This window comes from Scyliorhinus torazame, chromosome 2, assembly GCF_047496885.1.
Source record: "Scyliorhinus torazame isolate Kashiwa2021f chromosome 2, sScyTor2.1, whole genome shotgun sequence".
NCBI classification, from domain to species: Eukaryota; Metazoa; Chordata; class Chondrichthyes; order Carcharhiniformes; family Scyliorhinidae; genus Scyliorhinus; species Scyliorhinus torazame.
In genome coordinates this window covers 176,795,575-176,818,344 of record NC_092708.1, presented here as the reverse complement: position 1 = coordinate 176,818,344, position 22,770 = coordinate 176,795,575, and the positions used below count along the sequence as shown (strand labels likewise).

Below are 22,770 nucleotides of genomic sequence, written 5' to 3'. Positions count from 1 at the left end.
CTCCAAACTTTTCATAACCCTCAGTCCATCTGCAAACTCCTCTTGGCTCTCAGTCCATCTCCAAACTCCTCATGGCTCTCAGTCCATCTCCAAACTCCTCTTAACCCTCAGTCCATTTCCAAACTCCTCTTGGCTCTCAGTCCATCTCCAAACCCTTTGTTTCTCTCAACCATCTTCAAACTGCTCTTGGCTCTCAGTCCATCTCCAAACTCCCCTTGGCTCTCAGTCCATCTCCAAACTCCTCTTAACCCTTAGTCCATCTCCAAACTCCTCATGACTCTCAGCCCATCTCCAAACCCCTCTTAATCCTCAGTCCATCTCCAAACTTCTCTTAACCCTCAGCCCATCTCCAAACTTCTCTTAACCCTCAGTCCATCTCTAAACTCCACATGTCTCTCAGTCCATCTCCAAATACCTCATAACCCTCAGTCCATTTCCAAACTCCTCATAACCCTCAGTCCACCTCCAAACTCCTCATGACCCTCAGTCCATCTCCAATCTCTCCAGAACCCTTAGTCCATCTCCAAACTCCTCGTGACCCTCAGTCTATTTCCAAACACCTCATAACCCTCAGTCCATTTCTAAACGCCTCATAACCCTCAGTCTATTTCTAAACACCTCATAACCCTCAGTCTATTTCCAACCTCCTCATAACCCTCAGTCCATCTCCAAACTCCTCATAACCCTCAGTCCATTTCTAACTCATAACCCTCAGTCCATCTCCAAACTCCTCATAACTCTCAGTCCATCTCCAAATTCCGCTTAACCCTCATTCCATTTCCAAACTCCTCATAACCCTCAGTCCATCTCCAAACTTCTTTTAACCCTCAGCCCATCTCCAAACTTCTCTTAATCCTCAGTCCATCTCCAAACTCCACATGCCTCTCAGTCCATCTCCAAACTCCTTGTGATCCTCAGTCCATCTCCAATCTCTCCAGAACCCTTGGTCCACCTCCAAACTCCTCATAACCCTCAGTCCATCTCCAAACTCCTCATAACCCTCAGTTCATTTCTAACTCCTCATAACCCTCAGTTCATTTCTAACTCCTCATAACCCTCAGTCCATCTCCAAACTCCTCATAACCCTCAGTCCATCTCCAAACTTCTTTTAACCCTCAGCCCATCTCCAAACTTCTCTTAATCCTCAGTCCATCTCCAAACTCCACATGCCTCTCAGTTCATCTCCAAACTCCTTGTGATCCTCAGTCCATCTCCAATCTCTCCAGAACCCTTAGTCCACCTCCAAACTCCTCATAACCCTCAGTCCATCTCCAAACTCCTCATAACCCTCAGTTCATTTCTAACTCCTCATAACCCTCAGTTCATTTCTAACTCCTCATAACCCTCAGTCCATCTCCAAACTCCTCATAACCCTCAGTCCATCTCCAAACTTCTTTTAACCCTCAGCCCATCTCCAAACTTCTCTTAATCCTCAGTCCATCTCCAAACTCCACATGCCTCTCAGTCCATCTCCAAACTCCTTGTGATCCTCAGTCCATCTCCAATCTCTCCAGAACCCTTAGTCCACCTCCAAACTCCTCATAACCCTCAGTCCATTTCCAAACTCCTCATAACCCTCAGTCCATTTCCAAACTCCTCTTAACCCTCAGTCCATTTCCAAACTCCTCATAAACTTGTGGGCTTGTGGCAGCACAGTAGCACAATGGTTAGCACTGTTGCTTGACAGCGTCCCCGGTTCAATTCCCAGCTTGGGTCACTACCTGTGTGAAGTCTGCCCATTCACCCCATGTCTGCGTGGGATTCCTCCAGGTGCTCAAGTTTCCTCCCACAAGTCCCGAATGACATGCTATTTGGTAATTTGGACTTTCTGAACTCTCCCTCTGTGTACCGGAACAGGCACCGGAATGTGGCGACTAGCGGCTTTTCACAGTAACTTTATTGCAGTGTTAATGTAAAGCCTACATGTAACAATAAAGATTATTCTTAAAATAACCCTCAGTCTATCTCCAAACTCCTCATAGCCCTCAGTCCATCTTCAATCTCCTCATAACACCCAGTCCATCTCCAAACTTCCCATAACCCTCAGTCCAACTCCAAACTTCTCAGAACCCTCAGTCCACCTCCAAACTCCACATAACCCTCAGTCCATCTCCAAACTCCTCATAACCCTCAGTCCATCTTCAATCTCCTCATAACACCCAGTCCATCTCCAAACTTCCCATAACCCTCAGTCCAACTCCAAACTTCTCAGAACCCTCAGTCCACCTCCAAACTCCACATAACCCTCAGTCCAACTCCAAACTCCTCATAACCCTCAGTCCATCTCCAAACTCCTCTTAACCCTCAGTCCATCTCCAAACTCCTCTTGGCTCTCAGTCCATCTCCAAACTCCTCTTGGCTCTCAGTCCCTCTCCAAACTCCTCTTGGCTCTCAGTCCCTCTCCAAACGGCTGGTAAAATCCAACCTGTTCCTTTCAATTGTATAGTTCCAGCAAAATATCACTTCTGGTTTAACTAAGTGTCTCGCTAGGCAATAAGTTTTACAAAAATTGTATATATGTATTACTGTATTTTGCAAATAAACAAATCTAATGGATTTTATTTTGTTCTAGCTTCTTTTTAACTTCAGTTTTTCTGAAAAACAGAAATGAGTAGACAAGCACATGTTCAGATTGTTGTATTTGTAACTCTAGATACTGCACGAACTTGGATAACTCCTGGATGCCTGATTCACAAATTGCTGCAAAAGGAACTGCCCATTAACTAACCCCGGAGTTCCGTTTGGAGGCGTCTTTTTCTAACATTATAAATCTGTGCAACGCAGCTCGAGCAATTTTCAGGAACAAAGCTCCACAAGAGCGAGAAGAGAATTGCAGGTAAAGTGCAGAGTTTTTACTTGTTCCTGTGTGATATAGAAATTACGCTTTTTCATTTTAGTAATAATAACATTCGCTACACAAACTCATTGTGAACACGCAAAGACGTGAGACCAATGCACCGTTTGTCGAAATAAAGTTAAAGCAGAGCCCCTAACCGGGCAGAGTGTAACAACTGCGATCGCCGGTATCTTGCTCAGGCGGCAATGCTTCATGTGCAGACAGACCTTGGCTGTCGAGGGTCAGCGAGCAATTCAGCGCGCAGCAGGTCTCCCCGCCGCTAAACAACAGGCGCTACTCTCGGGCACGCACTGGCTCCAGGTAAGGCTTTCCTCCCGCCAATGCACCGCTCGGGAAAATGTTGCTGGAGGCCTTCACGAAACCAATTCAAAACCGAACATCGCAATGAATGTAGCGTTTATGGATTTAAATGCGAATAGAATTAGTTACAAGAATGCCAAATCGAAAAGTATTTGACTGGAAAATATCGATGTTTTCTCATTAGTTTTCTTCACACAGAATTAAAACGTCGTCTTTTTTGTTTATAACTTTGCTGTTTGCTCTCAGAGAAAAATAGGGTTGTAAATCTAAGAACAATGTCTGGCCTCTCGGTTTATCCATGGGTGGGGTTCCCCAACCCGGGAAAAAGTGCAAGCCACTGAGTTATGATTGAAATCTCCCGAGTTGCCTGCCTGAGTTCTCGTTTGCCAGCAGCAGTCAGGAACTGGGGCCATGGGTGATTTCTTTTAATCCATGGTTACTTGAAGCAGTCCTGCTGCTCAAACAAGTTGAAAATAATCTGAAACTTCATCGTCTAAATGGGCAGTGAATTGACCGACTCAGCTACTGGGGCTATTATTTCAGTCGTGTGACATTACAATCTGGAAACAAGACCTTCGGCCCCGCGGGTCCAAACTGATGTTGAAGCTCCACATGAACTTTCATCCCCCTCGGAGGGATATGAGGAGAAACTTTTTTTAAACTCAGAGGTGCTGGGAGTTTGGAAACTCACTGCCTAAAGGGGTGGCTAAGACCCTCATAACATTTAAGACGTTTTTCGATGTGCACTTGGGATCCCAGGGCATACAAGGCTGTGGGCCAATTGCTGGACAATGGGATTAGAATAGTTAAGTGGTTGATTTTGACTGCCACTGACGTGGTGGGCCAAAGGGCCTTTTTCTGTGCTGTATGACTCTTAATTTAACTGTATCAGCACACCTTTCTATTCCTTCTCCCTCTGGCTTTTATCTAATTTCCTCTGAAATGCATGCATGCACTCCGTGTGGTAGGAGAGTTCCACATTCTAACCACACTTCAGGTAAACAAGCTTCTCCTGAATTCCTTCTGAGGTTTTTAAATGAAAATTTTATATTTATGACCCCCCCGCCTAGTTTTTGGCTCTAATCTTCCAGTTAGTGACGATGCACTGCCCACAACATTTTCTGCATCCTAATAGAAGTGCCAATTCTCAAAGAACATGTTCTAACAGTTTCAGCCAGGACTTCCAATGCCAGCTTAAGTAGAACTAGCTCAGTGCAGCGCAAGTCCACTGAGTGCAGGTGACTGAAAGGAAGGAGAGGTCATTTTATACTACCAGCCTCCATACCCAGTAAGTTTTTAAAGGTCTCAAGTCTTATATTAATGACTGCGTGTGGATTATTCAGTGAGTGGGTGAATTAATGGATGAGTTGGAGTTTACTTCTGCAAGTTGGTGAACTACTCCACCCCTCCTCCAAGCCCCACCCCCATGTAAATATAAAATACATTGTGATAACATCAGGTTGGCAGCCAGTTTGAAATCACTAACAAGCTATTGAACTTGCTAACAACCCAAAAGGCCTGCTGCCTCTAGCATGGCCAAATATAGCAGGAGATTCTGTGGGTGAAGGTTGGAGTGTCTGCATGTTTTTTTTCAAAACTCCTTTGAGCTTTTTGGTCCTTCAATATAAAATAAAAGATAAATTCAGAGAGCAGGGGGTTGTTAAACTTTTAGCCATGATTGATGAGCTGTCAACACCATATGACCTCCCTGCTGCCAGTCATGATTGGGTGTGGTGCTCCCCTTTCCACCCCTATCTTCCATCTCATCAGGCAGCCACTAATTATATATCTGATGCTTGTTTGGATGAGCTGGGACAGTGGGAGAAAGTGGACCACTCAGTTTCCATTCCACTTCCTTCATCCTGCTGAGAAACATATAATCCAGCTCAGTGTCAGAGATTTTTTACATATTGCTCTAGGCAGCACAAATCAGCCATTTGGAACCTCCTGAAAAATGATCTGGTGTGTGCCAGGACTTCCCCAGGGTTCCGATATCCAGCATCGACCTAAGTTAAGATTTTGCTGCTGTGGCCATCTGAAGATTTGGGCCTTTGTCTTGGTTGGCACAGAATATATTCTCAATTTCTCAAGCCATTTGGGATTGGGCTAGGAGATGGGAAAGTTGTGAAAATGACAAAGGAAGCGGGCAGCACTGTGGCGCAGTGGATAACACTGCTGCCTCATGCTGCCAAGGTCCCAGCTTCAATCCCGGCTCTGGGTCACTATCCATGTGGAGTTTGCTCATTCTCCCCGTATTTGCGTGGATTTCGTCCCCACAACCCAAAGATGGATAGGTGGATTGGCCACGCTAAATTGCCCCTTAATTGGAAGAAATTAATTGGGTACTCTAAATTTATTTTTTAAAATGACAAAGGAATCGACAGGTGGCATGTCCAATGTCTTCACACCACAATGCTATTTTGCCAGTGGCAGGATAGGTGGCAGAGTTTCCCCTGTCGGGAACCCAATTGAGCCACTTAAGTTCCCAATTAAAGGCCTCTTCCCCCCTCTGCTGGGATATTGCTGAAGGTGAGAATTGAATGGCGGGGTACTGCTGCAATCTGGGGAGACCTTCTTGGCAGCCTTTCCCACTCCAAAATGGGGCTTATCATTTTGGGGCATTTCATGACCCACAAAAGGGGTTCCAGGTGGCCATCCCCAAGGAAACATCACTTATTGCCCTCAACGACCCTCTCCCACATTGTGATCGCCCAGGCCTGTCAGCCTGGTTCAGCATGCCCCGTCCCAACCTACCTGTCTTGCGGGGGCGCACAACCATCAATGGAGCCTCATTCTGCACATGTAGCCCCAGCACTGGGCACTGATAACAGCATCACTGCCGAGGCTGCTGATTTGCGGGCACCAGATTGGACTGGCAACTCATGGGGATGGGCATCCATTCTTAACAGGGATGGCAGCCTTGTCAGCAGCCACTTAATTGGCCTCCACCAAGAAGATGCCTCTCAGAGCCATCATGGTAAAATTCAACTCTAACTCTTCTTGAGAACACTTGAAATGCCACTGCATACAAGGCTATGGATGAAGGGCTGGAAAATGAGATTAGAATAGTTAGGTGCCTGATCAGCATGGACGCAATGGGCCAATAGGCCTCTTTCCGTGCTGTAAAACCCTGACTCTCTATGACTGTGAACACTTTGACATTCCAGGAATGCTGATATCAAGGATGCTTTTAACAGCTCAACCACTTAAACATTTTACATATTTGTTCAACACTCTTACTATAAAGCTTGCAAACCGACACCGTATGAAGAATTTGGGATCACACCCAATCCACAGGAAGACAATTTTGCTTTTAATGAAAGGAAAGGCCGGGATTCTCCGGTATCCGGCGGGGCGGCTGTACCGGCGCCAAGGAGTGGCGTGAACCACTCCGGCGTCGGACCCCCCGGAAGGTGCGGAATCCTCCGCACCTTTGTGGGCTGCTGGAGGGGTTGGCGCTGCGCCAACCGGCACCGAAGGGCCTCCGCCGGCCGGTGCAAGTTGGCGCATGCACAGAGCGCAGGAGTGCCAGCGTGTTCAGGTGCATTCGCAGAACCGCTGGCGTATTTCCTGTGCATGCGCGGGGGGTTTCTTCTCTGCGCCGGCCATGGCGGACTGTTGCACCGGCCGGCGCAGAGGGAAAAGAGTGCCCCCACGGCACAGGCCTGCCCGCAGATCGGTGGGCCACGGTCGCGGGCCAAGCCACCATGCCCCCCCCACCCCGGGGCCAGATCCCCCCCCGCGCACCCCCGAGGACTCCGCAGGCCGCCCTCACAGCCAGGTCCCGCCAGTACGGACCTGGTCTAATCATCGCTGGTGGGACTGGCCGTAAATGGGCGGCCGCTCGGCCCATCGGGGAGTGGAAAATCGCCACGGGGGCCGCTCCCAATGCCCCCCGACCGGCGCGATCCCCGCCCCCGCCAAATAAACGGTGCCGGAGAATTTGGCAGCAGGCGGCGGGGCGGGATTCACGTCACCCCCCGGCGATTCTCCGACCCGGCGGAGGGGCTGGAGAATACCACCCCATATTCTTGAAAATTCTGGCCAGGATCCAAATTTCCAATATGTGCTCCAGAAGCACTCAAACAAGTAAAAATGTACCCTCAGATTGCAACAACTGTGCATATTGAAATTCTCACATATTAGATGCCATATCAAATGCTGCCTTCAGTCTCTCATTTCTTTTTTATTTCTTTAAATCCCAAATTTTAAAAATGATTCCCAACATTTTTTTAAAAAACCTTCCTCCCCTTGAGGGATTGGCTCACCTCAGCATTCATGTGAGTCTTATACTATCTGATTTCTTTGTGATTGTAAGTGGTGCTTCGTGTTTGCTGTGACCAGTGCATATGTATCTCTTCTCCAGAGCGCAGTAAACAAGTATGTCTTTATTTACGAAAGAGAAAATGCTGGAAAATCTCAGCAGGTCTGGCAGCATCTGTAGGGGGAGAAAAGAGCTAACGTTTCGAGTCCGATGACTCTTTGTCAAAGCTTAGGAGCTCTCAGCTGCTTAAATGGCAGTCACTTGTCAATCTAATGGCTGGATTTCTCAGTCTCTTATACTGTGTGTCTTCCAACTTCATTCCAATTTTTTCCTGGTTTCTCCTTGGTTTTACTGTCTCTTCAGATATGTCAGATATTTATGCATTCCAAACCTAGAGCATGAGGTTTTGATTGACACTACAATGCAGGATTAAGGATGCATTGCACTCTTGCAAGTAATTCCATTGAATGAGAAATTAAACCAAGGTCCCACCTGCCTGCTCCAGTTGAATGTAAAAAAAAACATCCTAGCTACTGATTGACATTTTTCTTTTAATCAACGCTGCAAAAGAATCTGGTGGCGACTATGAGCTGATGGGTGGCTCCTGTTTGGAGGCTTTGCTTTTGTCCATTTTTCACCAGTTGATGGACATTTTTGTTGGAAATTGTGCAGAATAACTTATGTGAGTTGAATTCTCCCCCGGACGGGAATGTCGGCAGGTAACTACACCTGACAGAAATTGAATAAGGCTGCAGCTCCAGATTATCATAGATTATCATAGAATTTACAGTGCAGAAAGAGGCCATTCAGCCCATCGAGTCTGCACCAGCTCTTGGAATGAGCACCCTACCCAGAAGTGGAGGATCCGCGTGGCACATCACCAGAGAACGTGGTGGAGGCAGGAGCATCATTGTCGTCTGCCCCACTGCCAGTGGAGAAGTTGATGGAGCTGATCAAGGGGGAGCTCAGGCAGCATTAGCTGGAGATGCAAGGGACTGGTCCAAGACAATTGAGGGAGCAGTAGCCCCTCTTGTCAGACTTTGGAGTGGGCGGCGAAGCACCTTGGAATCGGAAGGTGCAATGATTCGTGAGGTGGAAAGGGAGGTAACGGATCACAGAGAACCGATCATGGAGTTGGAAGCAGAGGTGATGCTGGAAGTGGCCTGCAAGGCATTGAAGGTGAAGGTGGACGACCAGGAGAAACGGTCCAGGCAGCAGAAATTAAGGTAACTAAGGTAAACATCGGTTCTTTAGAGGATGAGAAGGGGGATTTAATAATGGGAAATGAGGAAATGGCTGAGGCATTGAACAGGTATTTTGTGTTGGTCTTCAGTGAAAGACACAAATAATATACCAATAATTGTTGGCAAGGAGACTATGACAGATGAGGATCTAGAAATGATTATTGTCACAAATGGGATAGTGTTGGGCAAGCTAATGGCGCTAAAGGTAGACAAGTCTACTGGCCCTGATGTATCCCAGAGTACTAAAAGAGGTGGCGGGTGAAATAGCAAATGCGTTCGTGGTAATTTACCAAAATTCGCTGGCCTCTGGGGCTGTTCCAGCAGATTGCACAACAGCAAATGTGACGCCACTGTTTAAAAAAGGAGGTAGACAAAACGTGAGTAACTATAGGCCAGTTAGCTTAACTTCTGTCGTGGGAAAAATGCTTGAATCTGTCATTAAGGAAGAAATAGCGAGGCATCTGGGTAGAAATTGTCCCATTGGGCAGATGCAGCATGGGTTCATGAAAGGCATGTCATATTTGACTAATTTAGTGGAATTCTTTGAGGACGTTCCGAGCGCGGAGAACTGGTGGATGTGATGTATCTGGATTTCCAGAAGGCATTTGACAAGGTGCCGCACAAAAGGCTGCTGCATAAGATAAAGGTGCATGGCGTTGCGTTACAGATAGTGTATCAGCATGGTTAGAGGATTGGATAACTGGCAGAAAGCAAAGAGTGGGGATAAATAGGTGTTTTTCTGGTTGGCGATCAGTGGCTAGTGGTGTGCCTCAGGGATTAGTGTTGGGTCCGCAATTGTTCACAATTTACACAGATGATCTGGAGTTGGGGACCAAGTGTAATGTGTCAGAGTTTATAGATGGCACTGAGATGAGCGGTGGAGCCAATTGTGCAGAGGATGCTGAAAGTATGCAGAGGGATATAGATAGTTTAAATTAGCGGGAAAGGGTGTGGCAGATGGAGTTCAATGTTGATAAATGTGCGGTCATCCATTTTGGTAGGAATAACAGCAAAATGGACTATTATTTAAATGGTAAATATTGCAGGATGCTGCTGTGCAGAAGGACCTGGGATCCTCGTGCATGAATCGCAAAAGGTTGTTTTTTTTTTTTACAGGTGCAGCAAGTAATTAAGAAGGCAAATGGAATTTTGTCCTTCATTGCTGAGGGATGGAGTTTAAAAGCAGGGAGGTTATGTTGCAGCTGTATAGGGTGCTGGTGAGGCCACACTTGGAGTACTGTGTACAGTTTTGGTCTCCTTGAAACACGATGCACTGGCACTGGAGGATGTGCAGAGGAGATTCACTAGGTTGATTCTGGAGTTGAGAGGATTGGCTTTATGAGAAGAGACGAAGTAGACTGGGACTATACTCATTGGAATTTAGAAGAATGAGGGGGGATCTTCTAGGAACATATATCATTCTGAAGGGAATAGATAGGATAGAAGCAGGGAGGTTGTTTCTACTAGCGGGTGAAATTAAAACTAGGAGGCATAGCCTCAAAATAAGGGGGAGCAGATTTAGGACTGAATAGAAGAGCACCTTCTTCACCCAATCTGTGGAATTCCATGCCCAGTGAAGCAGTTGAGACTACCTTATTAAATAGACATAAACATAGAATTTACAGTGCAAAAGGAGGCCATTCGGCCCACCGAGTCTGCACCGACTCTTGGAAAGAACACCCCACATCTCCACCGTTTTCCCTGTAACCCTTCCTAACCTTTTTGGACACCTGAGGGCAATTTTAGCGTGGCCAACCACTTAACCCTGCACATCTTTTGACTGTGGGAGGACACCAGAGCACCCGAAGGAAACCCAAGCAGTCATGGGGAGAACGTGCAGACTCTGCACAGACAGTGACCCAAGCCGGGAATCGAATCTGGGACCCTGGAGCTGTGAAGCAACTTTGCTAACCACTGTGCTACCATGCTGCCCCTTTTTAAGGCAAAGGTGGAAAGATTTTTGAACAGTAAAGGAATAAAAGATTATGGTGAGTGGGTGGGTAAATGGAGCTGAGTCCACAAAAAGATCAGCCATGATTTTATTGAATGGCGGAGCAGGCTCGAGGGGCCAGATAGTCTACTCCTGCTCCTCGTTCTTATGTACGCTTATAACTGCAACAGAGGCCGAGAGCCGGGGAACTGCCAAGGGCGGTGATAGACCGAATGCATAAACTCCAGAAAAAGGAAAAGGTTCTGATGTGGCCGAAGATGACATGGGACTGCAAAGGATCCGAATATATCAGGACACTGGGGCTGACGTGGCCAAGCAGTTGGCGGGGTTTAACCGCGCCAAAGCGGTGCTGTTTCGTAATATTTGGGGCGTTATATCCAGTCAAACTTTGGGAGACTTTTAACGGGAAGGATCATTATTTTACGACACCAGAGGAGGCGAATAACTTAATTAAGAAGCATGGATAGGGGTAAGGGTTAATGGTGGGAAATGTTTGGTCTTTTGATATGTTTGTAAATGTTCTGTTTTTTGCACATGCTGGCTTGTTGGTATTTTTTTATGGTTGATGGGGGGTGGTTTTGAGTCCTGGGTGCCTATCTCCTGGTGGTGAGGGGGAGGAAGAGGGATCAGGGGGGCAGGGTGGGGGGTGGGTGGTGCCTGAGCAGGAACGTTCTGAAGGGTGGGGAAAGGGCATATTTGGCAATATCGATGGGGGCCTTTCTGTTGATCTCCAGGTGAAAGTTGTCACGCTAGCAGTGCTGCTCGTGAATGGAAACAGTCAGTGTAGGGGAGGGGGCTGCCATGGGTAGCAAAAGAGGGGGGTGCCATTAAGTGGTTGGCGAAGATAAAATGTGGGGGAGGGTGGGTTTAGGAGGGGACAATGCAGGTTACGCAGGTAGCTTGTTGGGTGGAGGTAGGGGAGAAAGGAAGGGGGGACAATTTTCAATGGGCTTGGACAGTGAAGGGGACTGGGGGCAGGGATAGTTTTGTGTTAGATTGGGATGCGGTCCCTAATGGGGTGGGGGAGGGGTCAGAAACCCCTGGTGAGGACAGTGACTTGGAATATGTGGGAATTGAATGGCCCAATGACGCGGTCTCAGGTGTTCACCCACCTGAAAAATTTAAAGCCGGAGATAGTTTTTCTGCAGGTGAAAGATAAGATGAGGTTAAAAATAGAGTGGGTGGGGTAGTCTTTTCACTCAGGGTTTGATTCCAAGGCGAGAGGGATTGCATGTATTCCGCAAAAGGGTGGCATTTGTGGTGGCTAGTGGGTTGCGGGACTCAGGAGGTCAGTACGTGATGGTGAGTGGGGTTTTGGTGGGAGCGCCGGTCATGTTAGAAGATGTTTACCCAATTAGGACAATGCGGAATTTGTCAAGAAGATGGTGGTGGCCTACCCGGAAATGGATTTGCATCAATTAATAATGGGGGGCAATTTTAACTTGTGTTAGAGCCTAGGATGGATAGGTCAAACCCAAAGTCACTGGTCAGATCGCGAATGGCGCAAAAGCTGGGGACTTCATGGAGCAGATTGGTGGGAGTGGTGGGGAGGGGGTGAACCCATGGAGGTGTCAGCATCCGGGAGAGAGGGAGTTCTTCTTCTCCTATATGCATTGTGTATACTCTCCTATAGACTTTTTAGTCGTGGGGAAATTGGTGCTCCTGGTGATTGTGCGGGCAGAATATACGGCGATCCTACAGGTGGGCATCTGGTGGAGCATGCCCACAGTGTCACCAGAATTTCCAGGCCTTAGTTACATGCTGCCAGAAGGCAGTAGGCACCAATCAGCAATTTATAAGTTGTGGAAGGGTGGGAAGACTCCCATGTTTAGTAATTTGGCAAAGGTAGCAGAGGCAGGAGCACTCACGGCCTCTGCCACCTGTGCCCAGGCCCAGTTGATGTCGGCAGGTGGCAGCATCCTTCCCACCCTGGGGAACAGGGTGACCTGACTCTCCTCCATGTCTCCAGCTCTGCATTTGAAAATCTCGGGGTCGCCCTTCGGGTTGGCATCTTCTTGGCTGGAATGAGAGTGTGTGTGGGGACTGGAGTGCTTATGTGCAGCTCCAGCTTGTCAGGCTCTCGGGTGCCATACCCAGCCCCGGTGAATGCTGGTGTGCATTGGAATCACACTAGTTTGACATGGTGCCAGTGCTGGCTCATTAGCATGTCCTGAATTGCTCCTGGATGGGCGCTGCTATCGAACACCCGCGATTTAGTCCTGGCGTTGGCACTTCGGGCTGGATTTTCCATTATTGAGACTATATCCCCACGCCAACGTCAAAACGGTGGAGTTTTACTCCTGAAATTCCATGAAAAAAGTGTAACGAATTATCAGCCCTGCAGGGGGCTAGCAGCGACCCGGAGTCGATCTCACAGCTTTTGCTGCAGATACAGGTCCCCGCACTTCCGGGTCAGAGGCTGTGCATGCGCACAGCGGCGGCCTCCAGCGGCTGCGCCGTGCTCCAGGGTGGACTCGGACCGCGGAGGTGGACCCAAAAAGGAGACCCCCCGATCAGCCGCACGCCCGACCCTCAAACCCCGCACATTAATTCCCCGCCCGCCTATTAGGCCCCTCCTGGCCTCCGATCATCCCAACCCCGACCAGGGCGACCTCGGACTGAGTCCGCAGCCACCACGCGAGCATCCCGACCAGCAATAACAGGTTAGTTCCACGCCGTCGGGAACTCGGCCAGTCGGGGGCGGAGGATGTTGGCGTGGGCTTCTGGCAATGGCCCTCGGTGGCGCGGCGTACTCCCTGGGATGCCGATTTACGGTGCCCGGAGAATCGCCGAACCGGCGCTGGTCCCGATTACAGCGGCAAACGAGATTCTCGGCCCCGGCGGCAGCCGCAATTTCGCCGTCGGGGATGCGGAGAATCCAGCCCTTAGTGTCTGAAATGGAGAATCCTGCCCTATCCATTTACCTTGGGAGTGCTCACAATCTTAAAGAATAAAAGGAAAGATTTGCAGATATTTAGCACCTTTCACAAGCATCACATGTCTCAAAGTGTTTTGTAGCCAATCAGTGTAGTCACTGTTATAATGTAGGAAACACACCAGCCATTTGTGCCAGTAAATTCCAACAAACAGCAATATAATCGTGACCAGATTATCTGTTTTTGTGTTGTTTAAAGGGTAAATATTGGCCAAAGCACTGGAATGACGCCTCTGCCCTTCCTCAAACAAGTGGCATGAGATCTTTTACATTCAGGCAAACAGGCAGATTGGGGTCTCGTCCAAAAGACATTGCAGCACACCCTGTACTTCACTGACGTGCCAACCCTGATGTTTGTGCTCAGGATTTGGAGTGGGGCATGAATCCAAGACTTTATAACTCAAAGATGTGTGCTACAACTGAGCTACAAGTGACGCACAATGGATTAAAATATTCTTTATCTGGCAAACACATTGAAAAAGTAAATTCTAACTCTGTAACTGGCATTAATAGGATGTGCACTCAATATTTCTTTAAACTAAAACAGCTTTTTAATTCGACCAATTTTGTATTTTCTATTCGGCAGCAGTAATACTATAAGGAAGTGTGTGGTTCTCAGGGTTCCAGAAGTCTCGACCTAAATTTTCATTCTCGCTTCCGGTGTGTAGTGATGGGAGAATTCCCTGCACCGCAAACCCAACATCCGTAAAAGCAGCCTGAGCGTCCAGGGGGAATGTAACAGGAGTTGGGGGCAGGTGACGACAAAGGTGGTGTGGTGTCAGTGTGGGTTGGTAACTCTGGCAGATATAAAACGCAAGCTTTCAGAAAGGCCCATTTGTGATTTGGGAAGTCAATGATGAAGTCTCTGTACCTTGGGGGTAATGACACTAACTTTGTAAAACTATGAAATGTTGCCCAAATGTTTCGTTTAAGTATATTTTTATTCTAAAAATTGAAGAACACAATAACCACATCGCTTGTGAGCATCAGTACAATGGAGGCAGTGCAAACAGTTTGTTGTTTTTTGGTTTTAGTAGCATTAATGCTAACCCCCCCCCATCCCTTTAGTTTTTCTTCCCCATCCTCCATGTCTCTTTGCTTGAAATAATGCCTTAGTGGGATCTTTTAACCATGCTGCCAGAATCAAAATTGAAACCCCGGAACTCTGAAAAGCATTCCAATTGAATAGGAGCCAATCACCACCTGCTACCAAGCAGAGCACCATCTTTTGAGTCAATTCATTGGCCACCAGCCAAATCAATCAAACCGAGTCCCAACCCATCTCTCCCAACCAGTCTGCAACTTCAGTTTAAACCAGCACAAACGTTCTGGGTTCTTCCTGCTTGAATTAAAGATACAGGCAGCTTTCCTTCAAGTGACATGTCCATTAATCATCCAGGATCAAAAACGTAACAGAAAAAACAAAAGAAAGGGGAAATGAGGGAATAAGCAGAGAGCAAACAGGAAGGATCCTTACACCAGTAACACCCATGTCCTGAGATGGAATTTATTGGGAAAGTGCAGAAATCAGGGGTGAACTGGCAAGGTGGATACAGAACTGGCTAGGCCATAGAAGGCAGAGGGTAGCAATGGAGGGATGCTTTTCTAATTGGAGGGCTGTGACCAGTGGTGTTCCACAGGGATCAGTAATGGGACCTTTGCTCTTGGTAGTATATATAAATGATTTGGAGGAAAATGTAACTGGTCTGATTAGTAAGTTTGCAGACGACACAAAGGTTGGTGGAATTGCGGATAGCGATGAGGACTGTCTGAGGATACAGCAGGATTTAGATTGTCTGGAGACTTGGGCGGAGAGATGGCAGATGGAGTTTAATCCGGACAAATGTGAGGTAATGCATTTTGGAAGGGCTAATGCAGGTAGGGAATATACAGTGAATGGTAGAACCCTCAAGAATATTGAAAGTCAAAGAGATCTAGGAGTACAGGTCCACAGGTCATTGAAAGGGGCAACACAGGTGGAGAAGGTAGTCAAGAAGGCATACGGCATGCTTGCCTTCATTGGCCGGGGCATTGAGTATAAGAATTGGCAAGTCATGTTGCAGCTGTATAGAACCTTAGTTAGGCCACACTTGGAGTATAGTGTTCAATTCTGTTCGCCACACTACCAGAAGGATGTGGAGGCTTTAGAGAGGGTGCAGAAGAGATTTACCAGAATGTTGCCTGGTATGGAGGGCATAAGCTATGAGGAGCGATTGAATAAACTCGGTTTGTTCTCACTGGAACGAAGGAGGTTGAGGGGCGACCTGATAGAGGTATACAAAATTATGAGGGGCATAGACAGAGTGGATAGTCAGAGGCTTTTCCCCAGGGTAGAGGGGTCAATTACTAGGGGGCATAGGTTTAAGGTGAGAGGGGCAAGGTTTAGAGTAGATGTACGAGGCAAGTTTTTTACGCAGAGGGTAGTGGGTGCCTGGAACTCACTACCGGAGGAGGTAGTGGAAGCAGGGACGATAGGGACATTTAAGGGGCATCTTGACAAATATATGAATAGGATGGGAATAGAAGGATACGGACCCAGGAAGTGTAGAAGATTGTAGTTTAGTCGGGCAGTATGGTCGGCACGGGCTTGGAGGGCCGAAGGGCCTGTTCCTGTGCTGTACATTTCTTTGTTCTTTGTTTTTTTTATTTAAAGAATGTATTTTTAACATAAAAATATCAGTCATAAGAAATTAACCATAAAGATTTTGTAAAGCGTTTTAGTACTGATAGTGGTAGGGCTTGATGAAAGTATCTGCTTCTCCTGACTGTTGTCTGGAATATTGTGAATGTAATGCCATCTTTATTATAGGAAGGACGTGGAGGCTTTGGAGCGGGTGCAGAGGAGATTTACCAGGATGTTGCCTGGTATGGAGGGAAAATCTTATGAGGAAAGGCTGATGGACTTGAGGTTGTTTTCGTTGGAGAGAAGAAGGTTAAGAGGAGACTTAATAGAGACATACAAAATGATCAGGGAGTTGGATAGGGTAGACAGTGAGAGCCTTCTCCCGCGGATGGAAATGGCTGGCACGAGGGGACGTAGCTTTAAACTGAGGGGTAATAGATATAGGACAGAGGTCAGAGGTAGGTTCTTTACGCAAAGAGTAGTGAGGCCGTGGAATGCCCTACCTGCTACAGTAGTGAACTCGCCAACATTGAGGGCATTTAAAAGTTTATTGGATAAACATATGGATGATAATGGCATAGTGTAGGTTAGATGGCTTTTGTTTCGGTGCAACATCGTGGGCCGAAGGGCCTGTACTGCGCTGTATCGTTCTATGTTCTATGTTTATCCTTCAGATTTTAAACCAGGTAATGTAAACTGGTCAAATTTTATTTAAATCAGTTCACTATTCATCTAGTTAGTGGTGTTTCTGGTGAGATAATAGTATAGAATCCATAGAATCCCTACATTGCAGAAGGAGGCCATTGGGCCCATCGTGTCTGCACTGACCCTCTGGACGAGCGCCCTAAGGCCCACTCCCAACCTTGTCCCCATAACCTCACCAAACCTGCACATTTCTGAACTGTAGGAGAAAACTGGAGCACCCGGAGGAAACCCACGCAGACCCAGGGAGAAAGTACAAACTCCACGTAGTCAGTCAGCCAAGGCCGGAATTGAATCCGGCTCCCTGGCACTGTGAGGCAGCAGTGCTAACCACTGTGCCACCATGCCGCCCAAAGTTGTTGTTGCTTTATTTGTGGCTGATTTCATGATTATCTGCTGGAACACTGCACCCTCTCTCCAAGTGTTAGCTTTCCACGCTGAAGGGGATATGAAGTTATATTTGAGGAATGCTGGTAATGCAGTTAAGCAAATAAAAATTATTTCAGTGAATCAAAAATATGAAATCTTTAGATTTTCCTTTGTTTTTACAGCACACTCTCTTTGAAATCTGATCATCATGGCAACTGCTGACTTAATCACCTTCTGGGATTACTGGGATGAGCAGAACATTACCACGATGAATCTGACCTGGACCACTTGTGTAAATGAGTCTGACTGTTTGACCTGGGAGATTTTCCATTGTCTGCACAGCTTCTCTAAGAAGGCAATCCTGCATACTATATCTTTCTTTTATATCCTGATTTTTGTCATTGGTTTGGTGGCCAACATTGTTGTGGTGTATGTGAACGTGAAGGCAAAGCGATCAAGATATGAAACTCACTTCTATATCCTGAACTTGGCCATTGCAGACTTGTGTGTGGTAGTCACTCTCCCTTTCTGGGTCACGTCCCTCATTCAACATGGCACCTGGCCGTTTGGAGAGTTTATGTGCAAATTTACTCACTTCATCTTCAGTGTCAATCTTTTTGGGAGCATCTTCTTCTTAACATGCATGAGTGTGGACAGATATACATCAATGGTGTGGTTCCACGATTCCATTGACCGTAAGAAACAATTGATCCGCAAGGTTATCTGCATGTTTGTCTGGATTTTTTCCTTTCTCATCTCACTTCCAGATTTATTTTTCTTGAAAGTGACTCTCAGTTATCGGGATGAATCCATCTGCCATTTGGCTTATCCTGAGGAAAACTACAGGGAATGGATGGCTGGGATGGAAATGATTTACATCATCATCGGCTTTGCTATCCCATTTGCAATTATCGCAGTTTTTTATTTTCTCCTCGCAACAACCATCCCAATCACAAACGACCCAGAGAGAAAAAATAGCCGGAAGATAATATTTGTCTATGTGATCGTTTTCCTTATTTGTTGGCTTCCCTATCACTCGATTCTATTTCTTGATTTTTTGTGGTTCCTAAATCTTTTATCATTCAGTTGTCAACTAGAAGATTTCATATATACTTCTTTTCACATTACTCAATGCCTAGCCTTGGTACATTGCTGTGCAAATCCCATACTCTACAGCTTCATTAATAAAAACTACAGATATGACCTCATGAAAGCTTTCATCGTCAAATACTCTGTCAAATCTGGTATCACAAGGCTTATGGACAGTACAGAAACAGAGCACTCCATGTTGGAGGCAGTCTCCTAATGTAATCGTCACTTTTCTTTAACAGAAACATTACCAATTCAAAAATTTACTTAACATTTGCAGTGCTTCATTCAATTACATAATTGCTATTGTTTAAGTGTTGAAATATTTCATAGATTCCATAGGGTGTTGTTTGGATGCAAGTATTTTGTTTCTAATTGAGGGAGTTCACACTTCCAAGTATTTAGGCAAATTGATATAGAATCAGTTAGCCTACCAGTGCACAAATGTTACATACCAGTGCACAAATGTTACAGAAGAGCTATATTAAATAATTTCAGACACGTGTGGGGCTCTGCTTTATTGGGAATGCAGAATATAATTGAGTTAACTGAATCTCACTGGCTAGCTATTCTGTTTTTCAAATTCAGATTGGATGAACCTACATAACATAAACAAGGGTTTCAAAGGTAAATTTTGTAGGCACTTGAGGGAAATAAACTGGCAAGACTCTTGGGGGTAGAATGGGGAATGGGACTGGCTGGATTGTTCTGCAAAGGAGCTGGCATGGACTCAATAGGCTGAATGACCACCTTCTGTGCTGTTAGGACTCTTATGACCCCAGATTATATGATGATATCATCTTCAATGCTGTAATTAAGCAAGAAAAAAGGTCTCTAAGGTGTTAAAGATGGCTGATGGCACCCTCACGTCAATGTCCGAAGATCATGGACTTGAGACACACCCCAGCCACTTATGCACAAAATCTTTGTAGCACCTGTTCAGTATGAGGGAGTGTTACACAGTCGGAGATGCCAGCATTCAGATCAAATATTAAACCAAGGCCCAAGCAGTCTCTCAGATGGATGTAATTATTAAAAATGTTATTTTTAATAATCTTTATTGTCACAAGTAGGCTTACGTTAACACTGCAATGAAGTTACTGTGAAAATCCTCTCGTCACCACATTCTGGCCCCTGTTCGGGTAGACAGACAGAGAATTCAGAATGTCCAAATTATCTAACAGCACGTCTTTCGGGACTTGTAGGAGGAAACCGGAGCACCCGGAGGAAACCCACACGGACACAGGGAGAAAGTGCAGACTCCACACAGACAGTGATCCAAGCCAGAAATCGAACTCAGGAACTGTGAAGCAACAGTGCTAACCACTGTGCTACCGTGCTGCCCACAAGGCTATTCAGATAAAAACAGTTTCTCTGGTACCTTGGCCAAAATTGATTTTTCAACTAACATCACGAAAGCAGATTATCTGGACATTATCCCATTGTTAATTGTGGGGCTTTTCTGTGTAAAAATGACTGCTGCATTTCTTACATTCCAGCAATGATTACACTTCAAAAATACTTCATTGACTGCAAAGAACTTTAAATGTCCTGAAGTTGTGGAAATGCAAACCTATATCTTGCAATTTAATTGATACGGGCTGAAGAGCCTTCTGTATTGTAAACATTCTATAATTCTATACATAGAATCTTGTCTTGCAATATTGATTTATTCCCGAATGGGAAGAACCTGTTTTTTGTTTGCAGCAACAAAATATACCATGGGGCTGAGATCAAAAGGTCATAGCTATGAATTTGTTTTGCACTTGAATCACTCAGTGACAAATGTTTTGAAGTGCACATACAAGAACTAAACTCCCACTTATTATTGTGAAGTGGTTGGTTTTGTTTTTCTATTGGTGACTCCAGCCTTTATTCCAAAAGTTGTTGTTATATGCATCATACTTTTGTGTGCATAACAACAAGTTGTTTTGTCAAAAATAGTACACCCTTTATAACGTCTCTTATACCTCTGTGTGTAGAATGATACATATCTAGAATTGTCTTTCAGGTTTGTACCTAATTAAAGGCTTTGGGTAGCTTAGCTATGAGTACTGGATAAACCAGAGTAAACTGAAGACTGGAATCTAGATGAAGGCTTCAGGAGGTTTATCAATCATACGTAGTATAATACTAATCGTTTATTGTCACAAGTAGGCTTCAATGAAGTTACTGTGAAAAGCCTCTAGTCGCCACATTCCGGCGCCTGGGAGACCAGTACGGGAATTGAACCTGTGGTGCTGGCCTTGTTCTGTATTACAAGCCAGCTGTTTAACCGACTGTGCTCAACCAGCCCCAGGTCAAATAGATCAGGTATAATAGATTTCTGAGCATGAACAGGTTGGAATCCAAGAAATATTTCAGATTGGTTAGAAACAGAATGCGGATTACAAGAAGGAACATTGTTGAAGGCAGTCCTGCTGTTGGCAGCCAGAGTATTCAATATTGTTATCCATGCAGCAAGTTAGCAATTACTAATCAGCTTTTTTAAAAATATTATAGTCGAGATAAACTGATATTCTAGCAGTAAAACATCACTCAGTAAAACATCACTCAATGTGAAGATGCTAGTTATACTGAGAATGCATCAATATGTCTGGCTTGCATAAATGTTAAAATGTATGAATTGTACCAATTTCCCACAGTATTATAATGGTATTTCAATAAATTATATTTACAACATTTAAGTTCTGTATAATGAATTGTCAAGTTCCATAAAATTAGTGCGTGCTTACTAATAAAAACCATTGTCCAATATTTTCAAAACCATACTGGCGAGAATGACTACCAATGTAAAATATAGATCCCATCTTTTCAGGTACAAGCTCTGAGACAATTTTGTCTATTTTATACAATTCAAAAATGACAATCTCTGACACAGCCTTCTACCATTTGCCGCAGATTTCTGGCAATATGCTGCCTGTGAATCTGGCTTCACGTGGCACTGTTGAATTATGAAAATGATTCTTCACAATTTCATCATTGGGAATACTTTGTAATTGTGATCATTATCCAGCTGTATTTAAAAAAACAATTTCAAAGAGTAATGCTTATATTTTTGTTTGATAATTCCTGAGAAGTATGTTGGGATGTTTTATGGCATCAAGGCCTCAGCTCACACCAAAAACATAGTGAAGATTGTCGGGGCAGCACGGTAGCCTTGTGGATAGCACAATTGCTTCACAGCTCCAGGGTCCCAAGTTCGACTCCGGCTTGGGTCACTGTCTGTGCGGAGTCTGCACATCCTCCCCGTGTGTGCATGGGTTTCCTCTGGGTGCTCCGGTTTCCTCCCACAGTCCAAAGATGTGCAGGTTAGGTGGATTGGCCATGATAAATTGCCCTTAGTGTCCAAAATTGTCCTTGTGTTGGGTGGGGTTACTGGGTTATGGGGAATAGGGTGGAGGTGTTGACCTTGGTTAGGGTGCTCTTTCCAAGAGCCCGTGCAGACTCGATGGTCCGAATGGCCTCCTTCTGCACTGTAAAATTCTATAAAATTCTATTGTCATTTGTACAAAGGGGCCCTTTGCACAAAGGGGCCATTTGTTTGCCATCATGTATGAAGGAACGGTATGGTAGCACAGTGGTTAGCACTGTTGCTTCGCAGCTCCAGGGTTGAAGGTTCGATTCCTGGCTTAGGTCACTGTTCTGTGCGAAGTCGGCACGTTCTCCCCCATGTCTGCGTAGGTTTCCTCCTAGTGCTCCGGTTTCCTCCCACAAGTCCCGAAAGTCGTGCTGTTAGGTGAATTGGACATTCTGAATTCTCCCTCTGTGTATCCGAACAGGCACCGTGTGGTGACTAGGGGATTTTCACAGTAACTTCATTGCGGTGTTAATGTAAGCCTACTTGTGACACTATTTAAGATTATTATTGTGCTCTTTTGACGGGAATTACAAGATAGAAGATCATGGGCTGGGGTCGAATTTCACTGAACAATATTTCCAGAAGCTGCCTTGTAGAATCTAGTTAAGCTATTGCACAATAACAATAAAAGGCCTGGAGGTTTCCAGTGGAGGAGGGGCTGGTGGAAGTTGGTCTCAAAAATTCAGTTTCAGCCGAATACTTCAATGTATTCTTGAATCCACTCTTTGGAGTGCATGTCCCTTACTGCCCCTTCAAACTCTGCAATAGTTTTTCAGTTGCACAATTGGTCTTTCCTTTGATGGTGAGAATACTACTGAAAAACTCACTTTGCATATTGGCCCGGTTGAGGCGGGAAGGAAATATCTAACATATTAGCTGGACTACTTTATAAAATTATTTTTCTATCATTTTCGAAATAGATAATTGCTGAGTTGATAAAATGGCTCCAGCTGTTCACATGCCAGTGCTTAGAAATTTCTGAGCACTTTGAAAGTGAAGAAAGCACTCACCTCCTGGAATGTAACATTCCTCTAATCACAAACATTTCAGCAAAGTCAAAAGAATGATCTTGCAG

At 45.6% G+C, this 22,770-nt stretch overlaps 1 protein-coding gene across 2 annotated transcripts; it reads left to right on the top strand.

Moving 5' to 3' along the window:
- The first annotated feature begins 2,961 nt into the window (after positions 1-2,961).
- LOC140393938 (atypical chemokine receptor 3-like) lies at positions 2,962-21,021 on the top strand. Of its 2 annotated transcripts, none has more exons than XM_072480600.1 (2): positions 2,962-3,157; positions 17,428-21,021. In XM_072480600.1, exon 2 carries the CDS (start codon positions 17,454-17,456, stop codon positions 18,549-18,551), a length of 1,098 nt encoding a protein of 365 aa, XP_072336701.1. In that variant the 5' UTR covers positions 2,962-3,157; positions 17,428-17,453; the 3' UTR covers positions 18,552-21,021. The 2 variants fall into 2 exon arrangements, with proteins under 2 accessions (XP_072336701.1, XP_072336710.1); XM_072480609.1 differs by lacking the exon at positions 2,962-3,157 and adding an exon at positions 4,333-4,445.
- Positions 21,022-22,770: the final 1,749 nt, after the last annotated feature.

Excerpts from the sequence above, each read along its gene's own strand:
- LOC140393938 (XM_072480600.1), top strand. The coding sequence starts at position 17,454 with ATGGCAACTGCTGACTTAATCACCTTCTGGGATTACTGGGATGAGCAG.